At 58.5% G+C, this 17,138-nt stretch overlaps 2 protein-coding genes across 4 annotated transcripts in view; both read right to left on the bottom strand.

Annotated features, from left to right (window-relative positions):
• The window catches only part of LOC120393308 (major histocompatibility complex class I-related gene protein-like), a 112,430-nt gene that overhangs the window by 50,504 nt on the left and 44,788 nt on the right, over window positions 1–17,138 (bottom strand). The gene's annotated exons all lie outside the window — the stretch shown is intronic.
• Window positions 1,518–15,527, bottom strand: LOC120393307 (class I histocompatibility antigen, F10 alpha chain-like). Of its 3 annotated transcripts, XR_005591991.1 has the most exons (6): window positions 15,279–15,527; window positions 9,313–9,588; window positions 8,154–8,438; window positions 3,543–3,991; window positions 1,749–2,061; window positions 1,518–1,550 (listed from the first exon to the last, which is right to left on the bottom strand). XR_005591991.1 is itself a non-coding variant. In XM_039517838.1 (4 exons), the coding sequence occupies exons 1-4, from the start codon at window positions 15,514–15,516 to the stop codon at window positions 3,714–3,716; spliced, it is 1,077 nt and encodes a 358-aa protein (XP_039373772.1). In that variant the 5' UTR covers window positions 15,517–15,527; the 3' UTR covers window positions 3,342–3,713. The 3 variants fall into 3 exon arrangements, 2 of the variants coding, with proteins under 2 accessions (XP_039373772.1, XP_039373773.1); XM_039517838.1 differs by lacking the exons at window positions 1,518–1,550; window positions 1,749–2,061 and having other exon boundaries at window positions 3,342–3,991; XM_039517839.1 differs by lacking the exons at window positions 1,518–1,550; window positions 1,749–2,061 and having other exon boundaries at window positions 3,884–3,991; window positions 8,242–8,438.

Genomic DNA, 17,138 nt, shown 5'->3' with positions numbered 1-17,138 from the left:
GGGTGCCAGGCCCATAGGTGCAGGTCAGCTGCTGGGCCAGCTCGGGCCCCATGCTCGCGAGTCTCATGCTGGTGCTGACGGCACTGGTGTTCAGTGGCTGGGAGCTTTGGTGGGAGCTGGGAAGATGGAGGGGGTTGAAGGCCTGACGCCTCCAGTCTGGCTCTGCTTTCACCAGGTGTCACGGGGTCCCCGGGCGCTGCTTTGGAGCTGCTCCCCACCAAGCCAGGCAGGACTCTGGGGAGCCTCCCCTCCCTCGGAGCAGCCTGTCTGCAGGGCAAGAAGCTCCCACGGCTTCACCTCCTGGGTCTCTCCTGGGAGCATTCAGCTTCCCCTGCCCCTCCGTGCGCTTCCCACAGCGAGTCCGCCCAGGCGGGGTCCTGGGGGGGCCACAGGGTCCTGCCCCCCCACTGCGCAGTCAGACGTGACTCTCAGCCAGCCAGTAACACAGAGGTTTATTCGATGACAGGAACAGGGTCTAACACAGAGCTTGTAGGTACAGAGAACCAGACCCCTCAGCCGGGTCCATTCTGGGGGGCAGTGAGCCAGACCCCCACGTCTGCACTTCTCTCCTCGTCCCCAGCCAGCTCCAGACTGACTCTCCAGCCCCTCCTCTCTGGCCTTTGTCTCTTTCCCGGGCCAGGAGGTCACCAGACCTCTTTGTTCTCCCTCACCTTTAGCATCCCCTTGCAGGGGGGAAGGGCCTGACCATTAGTTGCCAGGAGACAGTGTATCAGCCAGAAACTGAGCCCCCGCAGTATTCAGAGGAAACATTAAGAACAGTCCCAGTTCGTAACACCAGGGAGCAGGACCGGCTCTAGGCACCAGCAAAACAAGCAGGTGCTTGGGGCGGCACATTCCCAGGGGCGGCGCAGCAGCTGGTAGCAGTTGTGGAGGCGCAGCTGGGCCCGCCTGGCCTCAGCCGCACAGTGCAGGGTGCAGGGCATCTGCAGCACGCGGGCGCTGCTGACCACCTCGGCCAGGCTGTTGTGGGGTACCTCGCCCATGACCACCTTGTCGATGAGCAGGCGCAGCGCCCCGTAGCTCACCCCCTTCCCCACAGGATGTCCGGGGACAAGCACGCGCGGAAATAGTCGCCACCACCACCGACTTGTGGGCTCGGATCTGCCGGCCGGACACTTCGATCACCAGGTCCGGTTCCTGCAAGAGCAGCTGCTGCAGGCTCCAAGGCTGCGCTCCAGCCCATGGACAGTAAGTGCCAGGTGGCGGCCGGGCGATGTCGCCTCCTCCCGCCTTGCAGGAGGAGGCTGCCCCGGGATCCTGCTGCAGGGCTTTGTCCCGCGCCCCGAGTGAACTGAAGCACAAGGAGGAGCTGAAACCGCAGGGAGCTTGCAAAGGGAGCAGGGCACTTTCCCCACCCCTGCTCTCTTCTTCCCCAGCTGCTGCGCTCCCTTGCATGGAGCCGGGCTGCTGCTGGCTGCCCTTGCTTCTCTCCGCTTCCCCCAGAGCTTTCCCCGGTGGCCCTAGCTGCTGCTCTGCTTCTCCGCAGAGCCTCTTTGGACAGGTCTTTGCCTCGCTGATATTCACATCACCTGGATAAAGGACACAGGATAGGACTGGGCTCTCCATGGCTTTAGCAGAGGCTGGACCTGGCTAATGTCCCTCCCCCCCACACACACACACTCCCAGCTCAGCAGCACAGTCAGCCACGCCTTCGCCTTCCTCTTCTCCCCCACCCCACCCCACCCCTTTTTACTTTGTACCCTTTGCGGTTTAAGGTTGAACTTTACTGTGGGTTTTCCTTGCTAAACTCTCCTTCTTGGCACATGGTCAATTTCAGCCTTGTTTCCACGCCTGGACTCCTCTCGCATGCTGACAGCAGGAAGAGGTGTGGCAGCAGCCGTCCCTGCAGTCACTCGCTGCTGAACTGTCAGTGACACTCCTGGCCAAGCTCCATCAACTGGCAAAGCAAGCAGGGCCCGGAGCCCCTCCCAGGACACTCAGAGGAGACAGGAAGGGGCTGATGGGCAGCTGCAGGGCGATCGGTCTGTGCTGGTTTCCCTGGGACCCCTCCAGGCGCAGCATCTGACAGGCCCTGTTACACTGCACAAAGGAAGCAGAGAGAGAGTCAGGACCGATCCCAGAGCAGCAGCCGGGCAGAGAGGGGGCTCACTACAGACAGATGAGGGAACAGAGCTCCCTGCCCTGCTGGTTCTGCCCCTGTCAGGCCGTGAGCCCCCCTTTACCCAACAGCGTCACTCCCAGAGGAGCCCAGCTGGGGCAGTCCCAGGGCAGCCGGGCCCTGCACTGCTCCCAGGGGGCTCTGACCTTCGGGGAGATTGTCCACAGCTTCTAGCCTGGTGCAAGGTAACGAGGCAGCAGCCTTTGCGGACTGAGGGCTGGGTCTCCCCAAGAGCAGGTGCAGCAATGGGCCTCAGGGGGCCTCCTCTGGCAGGGGGTGTGTGTGTATAAGTTATTAACTAGTGGTTATAGATCAAATTGTGATCATAATAAATGCGGCATCTTTGCCTTGCCCCCTGAAACGATCCTGTGTAGTTTTGTCTGCAGAACATGTGGACGCTCTGAATTTGGTTTAAGAGCAGCCCACTGCATGAGTCAGTAAGGAGTCAAACTAAACGAGGGCACCAGAGTGTGTGCACTGTTGGTGTCCGTAGGCCTAAGTAAACCAAAGCTGTGACTCTGGGCCTGAGCAAGCAAAATGTGTAACTGTCAGCTGTCTTAGCTTACAGCTGCAGGACAGTTTGAAACAGCAAAAAGCGGCAGGGAGAAGGGGGAGGAAAGTCTGCATGCGTCGGTGCTGTGAAGGCCATAGATAAATATGCGAATGAGAACAGTTCTAACAAGCTACATTATAGTGTTAAGTGTAACTGTTGCAAGGGGGAGGGAGGAAGGGGGAAAAACAAGGGGGGTATAAATGCTGGGACCCCGCCTGCGTGCGGGTGTGCAGGATTTGAGATGCTTTTTCTCCCTGGCACCTTATTTGGGCTCAAATAAACGTGGTTTGCTTCTCCACCCTGGTGTGTTAATTAGTGCGACGCACACCGGGCAACGAACCCGCTGTTGCTCCTCCTCGGGCCCTTTGAGCCGGCAACAGCACTCTCCGACTCAAACTGAAATAACTCCACACAAGGGATCCAGCCACAGTCCCACTGTGGACTAAACCCGGAGGAGGCGAGATTAGAAACCGGTGACATTTCACAGGCCGGACACAGCTCTGGGGTCTGGTATCAGACCGATGGCGCACGCGAGGGACGTTCTGACGTTAGGGGCTGCAGAAGGCGTCAGTGTGTGACACACAGCAGGGTCCCCTCACCCCAACAAGAAGGGGATTCCCTGGGGTGTATTAACATGTCAGAGGGGAACAGCAGTAACTGGATCTGAAGAGGGAAGGGGGTGGGGTGTGGGGGGCATTAGCCAGTCCCGCTGCTGCCGCTCTCCAGGCTGTGAGAGTGGGGCTGGGTCTCCTGACTTGCCCAAGCTGCTGTACGCAGGGCAGCAGGACTGGCTGGCACAAGGTGCAGGGACAGCCACACGGACAGAGGCAGAAGTTTCCTCTCACTCACCTGGAGGCGAGTAGCCGGCTCCCTTTCTCCCCGCGGAGAGAGAAGAGGTTTCAGTGAGCGCAGCCGTTCTCAGGGCCGGAACCAGCTCCGATCTGCGTCCACGGGCTGAGGTGCCTGATACAGCCCCGACCCCTGGGCTCACAGACAGACTCAGGGCAGGGAACAAGATCATCACAGAGCTAACAGTCTCCAGTTCCTTCCTGCCCCAGGAGCAATTTCCATCAGGGTCTCTGGCTCAGGCCCCAGCGGGCGGTCACACTGCACTGACTCTGGGTCTGCATTGCTTCTGTTGTCCTGGGAGTCCAGAGCAGCCGGAGAATCTGCCCTCATCTGTCCAGAGCTGTTGCCTGACTGCCTTCTCCAGACGCTGACTCTGATTATCACACCCGCGACCAGGGTGAGGACAGCGCTAACTCCAACCATGATGGAGCTCAGCGAGGAGTTGGGCTCTGAAAGGGGAGAGGAGAGTGAGGGAGGGAACTGCTGAAAGCCTGCTCCCCACTTGTTGCCTGCGTCCTGCAGCCCCCTCCTGCCAGACTTCCCACCAGCTCCATGCAGTCGCATGCACTGCACCCTACTATGCCCTGGGACCCCGTTAGCAATCAGTGAATGTCATCGGTGCTTGTACAGGGCTGCCACATGCAAGGAGTTCTGCAAACGTGAACGGAGCCTCACGTCCTGTGAGGCAGGAGGTAGAGACGAGAGGTTACTAACCCTGTGCAGTCACTATAGTTCTTTGAGGAGTGTCCCTGGGATGCTCCACGGTGGGTGCATGTCTTCGATGGGAGATTTTCATTAGCAGTCTGCGCTGGGTGGAGATTCTCATGCCCCGCACTGAGGCTATAACAGGCTGTGCAGGCGAACCGCCATCCAGCCCTTCTCCCTGGCCAAGGCTCAGGAGGACACTTCGAACAAAGGCACTGACTCTGGGGTGCTTCTGAGGCTGTCGGGTCTCCTGTGTAGCTGCTCCGCGCTGATGGGAGAGCTCTTCTGTCAGCATAATTAAACCACCCACAGCAAGCGGCGGTAGCTGTGCTAGCAGGAGAGTGTCTCCCACCGACAGCGCTGTCCACACCAGCACTTCTGTTGGTGTAATTCCTATCGCTCAGGTGTGGTTTTTTTTCACACTCCTGATTGACAAAAGTTTTACCGACAAAAGTGCCAGTGTAGACGTAGCCTTGATCCTCGTCTGAAGGCAGGTATGTCTGGGAGAATCTCTCCTAGTATTTAATGATGTGTGCTGCACCTCTGCAGAGCAGGATGACTCCAGGTCTGCGGACCACTGAGGAATCACGCCTCGAGGTGGAAACTGTCGGACGGGGATGCAGCAGTCGACTGGTGCACAGAGAGAGGAGTTGAGTGACTGGGAGATTTATCGGTGGATAAAGAGCTCGGTGGAACAGGTAAGGAATCCTCACTTGCCTCAACCACACGGGGGCTATCAGAATGACTGATTTTGTTCACCACTCTGAGAATCAAAGGTGTTGGTGGAAAAGCATAAAACAACTTTTCTTCCAAGGGAGGAAGACTCATGACCTAACTGCCAGCTTGCACAGAACAGGTGGCATTTTCTGTTCTGAGCTGTTGCAAAGAGACCCCAGAAAACCCCAAGTCTGAAAAACGCTGACCAGGACCTGGGGATTCAAGCCTCATTTGTAGTCTCAGGAAAATACTCACAAAAGCACAGGCCATGACATTCTCTCTGCCTGTATTTGGCCATCAGCACCTGGTAATTTGCAGTGCAGAATTATCGAGTTGCCAAGGAATAAGGGTTTCTCCCCAGAAGGTCCAGATGTTTCTGGTCTTTGACAAATGGGTGGGGAATGAATGGGGTGGAATTATAACAATGTTGTTTAGCCCTTTCATTCACCACATCGACCAACCGACAGTTAGGTGGAGGCTAGGAGAATAAGAACTCAGAGTCCTTAGTGGGAACCTAATATTTTCTATCGTCTCTTTTACATGTGGGCGTTACTGTAGCTAGAGTTTGCCGAATGGTTTTTGCAGGGCCCAGGAGAGCCTCATGGACAGGCAGGGCAATGCCAGACGTATCCAACAGCTTGTGTTGGGATTCTCTGCTGGCCTCGAGAGGTATCCGTAGGGATCTGCCACCCACTTAATGAGGTCCTGGAACTGTTGAAAATCATCGGCCATCATGGGAGGAGGTGGCATTACCGCTTTATCCGGCGAGGAGATGGGAACTTGAGGGGCAGCTTCTTTGTCCGCCCAGGTGTCTTGGTCTTCAAATGTTCCCTCCTGTTTCTGGGGAGAAGCTTGGGTCTCCCATCACCCGGATGGGAAAGGGTCAGGGCCCTGGAGAACTGTCTGTGATAAGCTGCCCTGGGACCCCAACATGGCCACTGAGGACCATACGGGGCAGGGGTGGCATCCAGGGCTGCTTCCACCTGAAGTGCTGAGGTCCTCAAACATCTGTTCATCTGTGGGGTGGTTCTTGGAGTGTCCAGGCCCAACGGACACTGCTAAGGAAAATCTCCAGTCCAAGGTACACGGGGCACACCTGAAGTGCAGCACCCAGAGAGACACTACTTGAAGAAGAGCCAGTACTATTATCCCCATGTTAGTGGTGGGAAACCAAGGGACACAGAGCAGGACAGAGGAAAAGCCGGGGAGAGAACCCAGGAGTTCTGTTTCCCACCCTCCTGCTCTAACCACCAGCCCCCATTGCCCTCCCAGAGCTGGGATAGAACCCAGGAGTCCGGGCTCCCAGCCCTCTCTCCCTGCTCTAATAGCCCAGGCTGGCTTTCATGACAGCTCTCCTCCCCCTATGACATATTGTCACGGAGTGTGGGGGGGTCAGGGCCCTGCTCCCCCCACTTCCTGCGACTCACCGCGACTCTCAGGCAGCCAGTGACACAGAAGGTTTATTAGCCGACAGGACGCAGCCCCCAGCAGAGCTTTCAGGTACAGACAACAGGACCCCTCAGCCGGGTCCCTCTGGGGGGCTGGGAGCTTTGACCCCAGACTCAGGGTTCCTGCCTCTTCCCAGCGATTTCTGCTCGGGGTCCTTTTGTCACTCCCACGCTTGTTCCCAGCTTGACTTGCCTATTAAAGGGACACATTCCCCTTCCCTGATGAGCAGAAGAGAGACCTTTTGGGTTCTGCAGAGTCACCTAGTGCGACCAGACAGCACATGTGAAAAATCGGGACGGGAGTGGGGGGTAATAGGAGCCGATATAAGAAAAAGACCCAAAAATTGGGACTGTCCCTATAAAATCAGGACATCTGGTCACCCTAGAGTCACCCCCTAGGCTGAGCACTGCTGCACTCCTGGCAGGAGTGGGGGCCCCCAGGGTCCCAGAATAGCAAGTTCTCTCTGTCCGCTTCTGGAGGTGAATGGGCTGGGCTGGGGTGGGGCTGTGCTTGGCTTTGGAGTGGCGACAGGCCTTTTACTTTGTATGAACCCAACACATTCTCTTGTCTCTGTCACCCAGCACCACGTCCTTCTCTTCCCTTTCTCTGTCCAAGGGCCCTGGGAGCCGCCCAGAGCCCCCTGCCTAGCACCGAATGGACACTGCATTGTGGCACACACAGCACACCAGGACTCAAGCTGGGCCTTTCTGAAGTACGGTTTTGTGGAGAGGTGAGACCTGCCCTTTCGCTAAGCACCACAGTGAGGTAGGACACCTGAAGCAGGCGGAGGGAAAGGCTCCCACAAGCTATTGTGGAAGCAGAGCAGTGTGGGGTGGGGTCTCTCTTTGGGACAGTCCCTTTACCCTGTTTGTGTGGGACCCACACACAGAACAGGGATGGGGAAGACAAGTAAAACTCAGGGAATTGTGACTGTAAACGAGAACAACTGAGCAGGCCGGGGCGGGGGGAGCTCAGGAGAGGCCTGGGTGACTCGAGGTCCTGAAATTACCGCACACTCGTTTTTTACACTGACTAGATTTCTGGTGGATAATGTTCATTTAACACCCTCTCACACAGACGCTGTTCGGTTTCTGCATGCCAGGTAGGGCACCAGCACTGAGCAAGCCGGGGGCTGTGGCTGGAGGATCCCTGTGTCACAAACCCCATCAGTGTGACAGGAACGAGAGACCCTCCCGCCAGCTGGGGGGGCCCTTTATGTGACTGCCAACGGCCTTCTCCCTTCTGGGGGCAGATCCACCTTCCAGAAAGGGCGGCTGCTCCCTCCGACAGCCACAGTTCCAGTCATACAGGCTGGAACGAAGGGCTTCCCAAGACCTCCCAAGAGCGGTGTCTGGGGATGTCCGGCTCCCTCTGGACACACTATACCCTGGGATGCAGCCGACAGCCTCAGAGATGGAGAGTGAGGCATATTCCCAGCACAGCCGACATGTCAGTGCAAGGAGGGAGCGCAGAGATCCAGAGACCTGGCTCCAGCCCAGAAACCAAAAGGAGAATTTCCACCTAGTTAAAGAAGAGTTTGATATTGATTTGGGGGCGGGGGAGGGGAGGATGCCCCATATAGGAGCCCCTTTAACACCCTGGGCCTAGACCCAGGCAGGGGTCCTACCTCTAGCATCCCCTGGTCTGTCTGCTTTCAGGGCAATGGCCTCTGTTTCCCCACACCTGGTGTAGCCTCCTCCCCTCCCCCACCAGAGACACAACACACACAACGACACTCACTGTCCTTAACCCAAAAGAAATCACGGGGCTTCCTCAGGCTCTCGTGCTCCACTCGGCACCTGTACAGGTCTGTCTCCTTGGGATCTACCTCTGTGGTCACCCAGGTGTGGTAGGTCCCGTCCCCGTTGGGCACAATGCCCCCTCGCTGCGTCTCCTGGTCTCTGGTCTCCCCATCTTTCACCCAGGTGATGGCGATGTCCCGGGGGTAGAAGCCGTGGGCCCGGCAGGAGAGGGTGGTGGGGCCTTCGGGGGCTTCCTTGGCCAACACCTTCACTTCCGGGGTCTCTGAAAAGGCAGCAGCCCTGGCGTTAGACAGCGGCCCTCAAGCTGGGCTGCATGCAGCCGTTCCTGGTAGTCAGCAGAATGGAACGTTTTGAGCACAATGGTCGGGGGATTGGGGCTGGGACCAGAGGAGGGGTCAGTCTTTTGGCTGCTTCCCCCCCAGATTTCAAAGGCCAAGTACAATTCTCCCCATCCCCGAGACAGGGAGCACTGTGATCCATTCACCTACCAAAGCACTTTGTGACGTTAACAAGAGGCACGACTGAAACTGGATCCAGCCAGCCAGGATGGGTACCAGAGCCCGCTGAGGGACCATCAGGGCTCTCTGCCAGGACACATCGCTACCCTAGGAATGTACAATGTTACCTGGCTCAGTGCACAGACCCCCCCATCCTTAGCCTAAGCCGGAGCCACTGTGACCTGGTGCCAGGCAAGGTGAGTCTGGGGCAGAACCGGAGGTGATGTTCCGCTGTAATCCCTTCCAGCGCCAATAAGCAGTTTATAGTGAGTGGTCACACGTTTACACTGCGGGCGCTGCTGTGCAGGGGCTTGCCAGGGAGAGGAGGCCGGGGAGTGGGAGCTGGAGGGCTACTGGGACAGGCCAGCCCGGAGGCCTCGGCGGAGATACAGGAAAAAGGCCTGGGGAAGCCATGTGCAGGAGGTGCCCTAGGAAACAGGAGGACAGGGCGAGAGCTCGGGCTGTTACAGGTGGACAGCCCGACTGTACCCAGCCTTCCGCCTGTAGTAGGGGTGGGGTGAAGGAGAAGCAGTCAAGACGCTGACAGCAGGAGTGAGGAGGAAGGAAGGAGCTACGCAGTATCAGATCAAGGTTTAAGAAGACGGGTGACCCTGCTGGGCGGGTTTCTGCCCCCCTCACCTTTCCTCTGCAGAGTCTCCTTCCCGTATTCCAGGTACTTTCTGAGCTCCTCGACACAGTTCTGCTCCAGATACCGCTTGCCATCCTCTGCCAAGCTCCTATCAGCCTCCCACTTCCCCTTGGTGACTTGTGCTCCTGTGTCTGCTGCTGTCCAGGTCAGGGTCTCCTTATCCAGGCTGATAAAGTCTCTTCCATCGTAGCCGTACTGCCAGTACCCACCGGTGCTTCTGCCATCCAGTAACTCACAGCCAGCCATGAACTGCCAAGTGTGAAACCCTGAAACACACCCAGAGCCCCCCAGCATGGGGCAGGGTCTGAGACACGGAGCAGCTCGTCTCAGCTGTGTCTCTTCACCCGGAACACACGGGAACATCCCTCAGTGGAGAGGAAGGGGACGGGGCACAGGCAGGTCAGCACCCCCCTGTCTGGTTTCTCCCTTTTCCAACACTCCCACTCCCCACGTTGTCACTGGTCCCCTTCCTGCCGCCCAGAGCCCCTCTCTGCCACTCTTCTAGCCACAGTGCCCACCCCAGCTGGCGTCCCAGCTCCCGGCACCCCACTCAGCCCCTTCACCAGCCCCCTCTGCCCCAGCACCCGCCCCCTGTTCCATCTGCATCAGCCTTGTGTCCTTGCTGCCCCAGCTCCCCTTGCCCTCTTCTGCCCCTGCCCCCAGCGCTCCCTGAGGCTCTGCCACACTGGGCACAGGACAGGGCCTCCCCTCCTAGCCCCAGCTCCCTGGCTCTGCGCTCACACCGGGGGGGAGGGGAGGCACCCAGTAGGGAGAGGAGCCCCCTGCTCTGGGCGGAATCGGCCCAGGCCATCGCTGGCTGTACAGGAGCAGGGAGGCTGGGGGAATTCAGTGGGTGGGTAGCCACCCCGGGGACTCTCCCCGGGAACCTTCTGCACTGCAGGGACGTTACAGGAATTCAGAACAGTTTCGCCAGAGAGGCCCGGGGACAGTACCCGGCCGGGGGAGCCCAGCACAGGCATGTGGGGCCTACTCCAGCCCAGTCAGTGTCTGGTGTCCCAGTGCTGCCCCCAGGGCTGGCTTTGCAAAGGGGCCCTTCATGCACAAGCAGATTTGTGGCCAGACACTGGCTTTTTCCTAGCAGGGCCACGCCCGGGGCTCCCTGCTGAGGGGTGTGTGCAGGGGGGTGCACGGTTGCCGAGTGCCAGGCCCACAGGGCAGAGGGCGTCAGGAGAGCCAGCGTTGGCACAGGGAGGTCAGGCCATGAACAGTTTTCCCTCCTCCACAGGCAGGCGCATGGGACGGCTGCCGAGCTCCAAACAGCTCCCTGCATCCTCCAGAGGGGGAATCTCCCCTGGTCTGTGTCTCCTGAGCTCAGCACTGCGAGAACACTCAGCTCTCCTGAGAGAGACAAAGCCAACATACTCTGAGGGTGGGCTCTGCAAACCCGACCGGGGGCTGAGACACAGTCCCCATGAAAGGTAGCAGGAGCCAAGTGTCTAAATCCACCCCCTCCTCCACCAGGTATGAAAGTCTCCCCAGTCCCTGTGGCCCAGCCAGGTCATGCCCAGCACGGGTCCATATCAGGGGAACGTAGCATTAAGCCACCTTTGCTGCTCCTCAGTCTTGGCCTGGTGCTCTGGGCAGGGTAAAGCAGCTCTCACCGCACTGGCAGTGCCCACCGGCCCAGCCCAGCAGCCAGCTTCCCAGCCACAGACCCACCTCAGGGGCTGGGAGAGGGGGAGCTGCTACCCTGTCCCACGGGAACCCCCTCTGGCCGAGGGTGCCTGGGGAGAGTCTCACCGGGCTGGGAAGCTGCCCCAGCACTCATGATGTAGAATTCTACCGCCTGACAGAGATAAATGTAGCTCAGTGCCACCCCAGGGCTGCTCTATGGTCGCCTCCCTCCCACAATGGTCCCCTTGGGTGGCCTCCTGCCCCTTGACACCCACACTGCCCAGCCCCAGAACACCTGTTGACCCACATCCCCTGTGCTGCTGGCTCTGGAGATCTGGAGTCTCCCTCTCCTTCCTTGACAGCCAACCTTGCACCAGACCAAGCTGCAGGATCTGATGCCTGGGTTTAGCTCCCCGGAGCTGCTCCTGGTTTTCCTGGGGACCTGGGGAGGAGCAGCAGCCTGATGGCCGTGGGGACTGGTCTGCCTGCCGCAGCCCCCTCTACACACAAAGCAGGAGCCAGCAGGGGGCTGCACAGTTGCAGCAGTAGGATTTTCCCGCTGTACTTTGTATGATTGAGAATGAAGGATAAAGAATAATACTGTAGCAGGTATGACATGTACTGGGGTAGGATTTCCCCCCATCCTGCCAGCCACCCGTTCTGAACGCAGGAAGGAATGGGCCTAAGGGGCCATTGGTAGAGAGGCATCAGCCAGGATCTGTGTCTGGGCTGATTTCAAGGCCGGGACAGACGTTTTAAGGTCACCACTTTGTTGTAGGTTTAGCATGTTGAAATCAGTAAAAGAATGCCATGATCAGGGCCAGCTCCAGCGGTTTTGCTGCCCTAAGTGGCGGAGGAAAAAAAAACTGCGATCAGCGGCACTTGAGCGGCACCGGCAGCTCTACCGCCACCACTTCGTTCTTCGGCAGCAATTCGGCGGCAGGTCCTTCCCTCCGAGAGGGAGTGAGGGACCTGCTGCCAAATTGCCGCCAAAGAGCCCGACACGCCGCCCCTTTCCGCTAAGGCCGCCCCAAGCACCTGCTTCCTGCGCTGGTGCCTGGAGCCAGCCCTGGCCATGACTGTTTTTCTCTTGCATTGCAACTTGATGTTCCTGTTCAGAATGCTCTGTGTAAATCACTCCTGTGTTGTGTGTGAATGAGGAATGTGGGTGTTAAGAGATACGTGTGAAGGCCATCGCTGAACCAGATGTGCTAGAGAGGAACCGGAGACAGACGCAAGGGCACCAAGAGGCTGCAACACGCCCCTATTGACATGTCCCAGGAGGGCAGATTGACAATTCTAAAGATGAGCCAGGCGCCTATGAATGGGGACAAGACAGCTGTGATCAAACCCAGCCTGGGGTAACTCCCTGAGAGACTTGATTAAAGAACAAGATAAAGGATAAGGACAATTCAAGAAAACAAGCACTCGTCAAAGGACAATTCAGCACGAGGGTGCAGAACTCGCTGGTCCCAGTGAAGGAAAATCACTGTATAACCAGGGGGCCTTGCCATGAAACGTTGGGTTCGTCCTGCCAAGACTTCCCCGGAGCATCGTGTCTCGACCGACGGGACCCGGCTCCTCCCTACCCACAATCAACCCGGCTGGGCACTAGGCTGATCCGGCCTCTGGACTGGTCACGGTAACATCGACTGGCGGGACCGTGCGTGTGTGATTGGATGCAGATGCTAATTGTTGTATTTCCAATAAACGCGGCATGTTGCCTTTTCCCCTGAAAAGATCCCGTGTGCTTCTTCTGAGCATAACACAGTGCCCCTGACTGGTGGCAGAAGCTGGATCATGACGGCTCCAGTGCAGGCAGAAGTGTTGAGTCACCAGGAGCTGATGTTAATGCTGCTAAGATGGACTCGTGGTGGTGTCCCATGAGCTGGCAGCCCTGGGACTGCGACAGGAGGGGTCAATATGGGAGGACTGGGGCGGGAGGGGAGGCAGGGCAGTGGCTGGGAGGGGTCAGTACGGGGAGGGGGAGTCAGGCAGTGGCGGGGAGGGGGTGGCAGGCACAGAGGAGCAGCCCCCCAGCGCAGGGTTTGGGGTAGGCCAGCAGAGCCCCTCTCTCAGCACCGGGGAGGCCGGTGCCCGTAGGAGCAGGGCAGGCTGCACAGTCTCCCAGCAGGGACCAACGGGCCAGACTGGTCAGGAGGGGGTTAAACCAGCCCCAGAGGAGGAGCGCTAGGAGGCCAGACCCTGTCACCTAGAGGGCAGGGCCACAAGGACCCAGCTGTCAGGGGTCAGGCAGGGAATTAGCTCTCAGTGGTGGGTGGGGGGAGGCCTGAATGAGGAACAGCGACAGAGCTGGTATAACCAGGAGGAGTCACGGGACCGGGCAGTGACAGTCCCTGCTCAGGAAGGGCAGGGCAGGCACAGGGGGAGCAAGCTGTGACGAACTGGGAATGTTCTTAATGTTTTCTCTGAATACTGTGTTGGTGCCTCAGTTTCCCCTGTGCAGTTCTTAAGTATCTAGGTGGTGGGATGGGGGTGTGATTGCTGCAGAGCAAAGGGCCAGTGCACCTGAATGCCTGGCACTCTGTCTCCTAGCAACTGACGGCCTGGGCCCCCCCCTCTGCAAAGGTGCCAACTGAAGGTGTTGGAGACACAGAGGTCAGGTGACCCCCTGGCCCGGGAAAGGGGCTGAGCAGAGAGGAGGGGCTGGAGGGGGTGTCAGTCTGGAGCTGGCTGGGGACGAGGAGTGAGGGCAGACGTGGGGGTCTGGCTCACTGCCCCCCAGAATGGACCCGGCCGAGGGGTCCGGTTCACGGTACCTACAAGCTCTGTGTTAGCCCCTGTTCCTGTCATCGAATAAACCTCTGTGTTACTGGCTGGCTGAGAGTCACGTCTGCCTGCGCAGTGGGGGGGCAGGACCCTGTGGCCCCCCCCCAGGACCCAGCCGGGGGGACTCGCTGGGGGAAGCGCACGGAGGGGCAGAGGATGCTGAATGCTCCAAGGAGAGACCCAGGAGGTGAAGCCGTGGGAGCTTCTTGCCCTGCAGACAGGCTGCTCCGAGGGAGAGGAGGCTCCCCAGAGTCCTGACTGGCTTGGTGGGGAGCAGCCCCAGAGCATCGCCCGGGGACTCCGTGACACAAGCACAGCAGAGACACCCCCCCCCCCCAGGAACAGTCAGCAGCGCCCGGCACTGAACGCTTACGGATCACAACGTGCGACAGCACAATCCCGGGGCCAGGCCAGGGGGCTGCAGCCCCCCAGGGACCCAGCAGGAGAATGGCTCTTTGCCCCTCTATCGATAGCGTGCAGGGGAACCTGCCTCACCCGGGGGGACACGTGCTGGGGTTTGTGCTGCCAGCAGTCAGACAGCCGGGGAGTCTCTGCACGTCACAGGGGCTGATTCTCCGACCCGCCAGCCCGAGTCGATGTCAGACCCTGGTTCTGAGCAGGGGAGAGGAACCGACCCTCGATAAACTCAGACGGGAGACAAGACAAAACTCCTCCTAGGGAGGCTCCCTGCTGAGCGGCTTCTCCCCAGGGCTGGGTGAACGCAGGGCTGCCGCTCGCCTGACTGTACTGTGCCTCTCAGGACACCGGGTGGGTTTGGCAAAGCCCCAGCGCCTGGAGTCCTGGGATTAGGGGGAATCTCAGCTCTTCCTTACAGCCGTAAGTTCTAGCCCTCCTGGCGGCAGAGAAAAGCCTGGAAATTTGACCCCTAAAGGCACAAACCAGGAGGCAAATAAAAATAATCTCCAATATCGTTCCCCAAGAAACACTGATGATATTTAAGCCAAATTTAGGATTGTTGAGGCCTGACTTGTGATTTCTGAACCCTTGGGCAGGGCCTGTTGTTACTGGGGTTCCCCATCACTCGGTGTCTGTGAACTGAGATGGCTCAGATTCCAGCCCCAGCTCACCCACACACTGCAGGGTCTGACAGCATCGCTGTCCCAGCAGGGAGCCACGCACAGGATCCCGTGTGAGAGTCTCTGGCCTGGGGGACCAGGAGGCCGGACTAGCCAGGTCCGATGGGACCCTCAGGCCTTCACACCTGAGGCTCAGCTGAGAAATGACCACACAAAGGACGGCAGAGGCAGCTGGAACTGGGACTGGTAGCAGAAGTCTGGGGTGTTTGGGGAGGGGACAGCAAGAGATTCACACTTTGGAGGGTGTCAAAAATGTCTTTGCCATAAACCCTCCATCCTGCAGCCCCCCCATGTCTCCCTCTGTCTTGCATGTTCACATTGACCCTCGTGAGTAAATGCCCCCGTGGGCCCCCTCCATCCCCCACTGACTCCTTCCCCAAACCCCTGCCCCCAAGTCCCCGTGGCTGTGGCGGGGGGGGGGGTCTCACACTCACCCCTGCTCTGGTTGTAGCGGTTTCTCAGCGTCTCCACAGCATCTCTGAACCTGGCCTTATTGACCTGGAAGATCCGTGTCTCCCGGTCCCAGTACGCCGGGTCCAGGTTCCTCGCCATCCACTCTGTTCTGGGCTCCGCGTTCTTTGTCTTGGTGGTGTAGGCAATGACGGGCTGGTTGTCCACGTAGCCGGCCGCGATGAACTGGGGCAGCCTGGGGCCAGGCTCTGACACCCCCATGTAGAAATAGCGCAGCGAATGCAGATCTGGGGGGATAGAGAGAGTCAGACCCATCGGCACTGGCCCCAGCCCCGGCACTGGGCCCCGGCACTGAGCAGGACTGCCAGGACCCAGGAGCATGGGAAGGTGACTGCGGGGAGGGCTGGGCAGGGCCCACACAGCAGCAGGAGTGAGGAGACCCAAGGGAGGGCAGACCTGGGGGTGATGAAGGGATGGGGGACAGGCCATTTCCAGCCCCCCCCCTTTTCCCTCCTTACTCCCTCTCCTCCTTTGCACGGCCCTGCACCTAACTTCTCACCCCTCCATGCTGCTGTCGTCTCCCATCCACCCAGCTCCCGCCCTCTCTGATCTCCACTCCTGGACTCTGTTCCTTTCCTCAGCCTCCCACACTCGTGTTCAGTAATGTCAGCTTCCATGTCGATGGCCCATCTGAGCCTCTGCTCCCCATCTCCCCCCCGCCCTCCTGCATTCACCCAACTGCCCCGCTAACCAAAAGGGCCGTGTACGGGACTTGGCTTCACCAAGTCCTGCTCTCTGGGCTCTCCAGTGCTGGTCTCCTTCAGCATCACCCATCAGTCCCCTCACCCCAGCTCTGCTGTGACATCCAGTCCATCAGCATCGCCGCTCCGTCTCATCACCCTCAGTCCTCTCCTCCCCTTCTTCCATCGATATGGTGGTGATTCATCCTCCCGCAGCCTTCATTCTCTTGCCTCTCTGTCCCATTGCCCTGCCAGTCGCCCAACCCTGGCTCGCCCCAACATCTGCTTCCTCCATTCCTGTTTCATGCTGTGGAGCGTCTCTGCTACAGACTAGGGACCGAGTGGCTGGGCAGCAGTTCTGCAGAAAAGGACCTAGGGGTTACAGTGGACAAGAAGCTGGATATGAGGCGACAGTGTGTCCTTGTTGCCAAGAAGGCTAACGGCATTTTGGGTTGTATAAGTAGGGGCATTTCCAGCAGATCGAGGGAAGTGATCATTCCCCTCTACTCAGCACTGGTGAGGCCTCATCTGGAGTACTGTGTCCAGTTTTGGGCCCCACACTACAAGAAGGATGTGGATAAACTGGAGAGAGTCCAGAGGAGGGCAACAAAAATGATTAGGGGGCTGGAGCACATGACTTATGAGGAGAGGCTGAGGGAACTGGGATTGTTTAGTCTGCAGAAGAGAAGAATGAGGGGGGATTTGATAGCTGCTTTCAACTACCTGAAAGGGGGGTTCCAGAGGATGGAGCTCGGCTGTTCTCAGTGGTGGCAGATGACAGAACAAGGAGCAATGGTCTCAAGTTGTAGTGGGGGTGGTTTAGGTTGGACATTAGGAAAAACTATTTCACTAGGAGGGTGGTGAAGCACTGGATCGGGTTCCCTAGGGAGGTGGTGGAATCTCCTTCCTTAGAGGTTTTTAAGGTCAGGCTTGACGAAGCCCTGGCTGGGATGATTTAGTTGGGAATTGGTCCTGCTTTTAGCAGGGGGTTGGACTAGATACCTCCTAGAATCTTCCAGACCTGAGATTCTATGGTGGAAATCTCACGGCCAGGCTGATGTCCTCCACTACAGATTTGTTCTCCCCTCCCTCAGTTCTGCCATTTTCCTTGTTACACACCTCGACTTCTCCAGCCTCGCTGGA

This window comes from Mauremys reevesii, unplaced genomic scaffold (genome assembly GCF_016161935.1).
Source record: "Mauremys reevesii isolate NIE-2019 unplaced genomic scaffold, ASM1616193v1 Contig18, whole genome shotgun sequence".
Taxonomy (NCBI): Eukaryota; Metazoa; Chordata; order Testudines; family Geoemydidae; genus Mauremys; species Mauremys reevesii.
The sequence above is the reverse complement of the archived record's forward strand: the minus strand, read 5'-3'. Positions and strand labels throughout refer to the sequence as shown.

What these genes read in the sequence shown, in the direction of transcription:
- LOC120393307 (XM_039517838.1), bottom strand. Translation starts at nt 15,516, where the DNA reads ATGGGGGTGTCAGAGCCTGGCCCCAGGCTGCCCCAGTTCATCGCGGCC. An exon ending in GGAGACTCTGCAGAGGAAAG is followed by an intron (nt 8,439 to 9,312) that starts GTGAGGGGGGCA and finishes CTGCCTTTTCAG; the next exon opens with AGACCCCGGAAGTGAAGGTG. An exon ending in TTTCTTTTGGGTTAAGGACA is followed by an intron (nt 3,992 to 8,153) that starts GTGAGTGTCGTT and finishes CTCCCCTTTCAG; the next exon opens with AGCCCAACTCCTCGCTGAGC.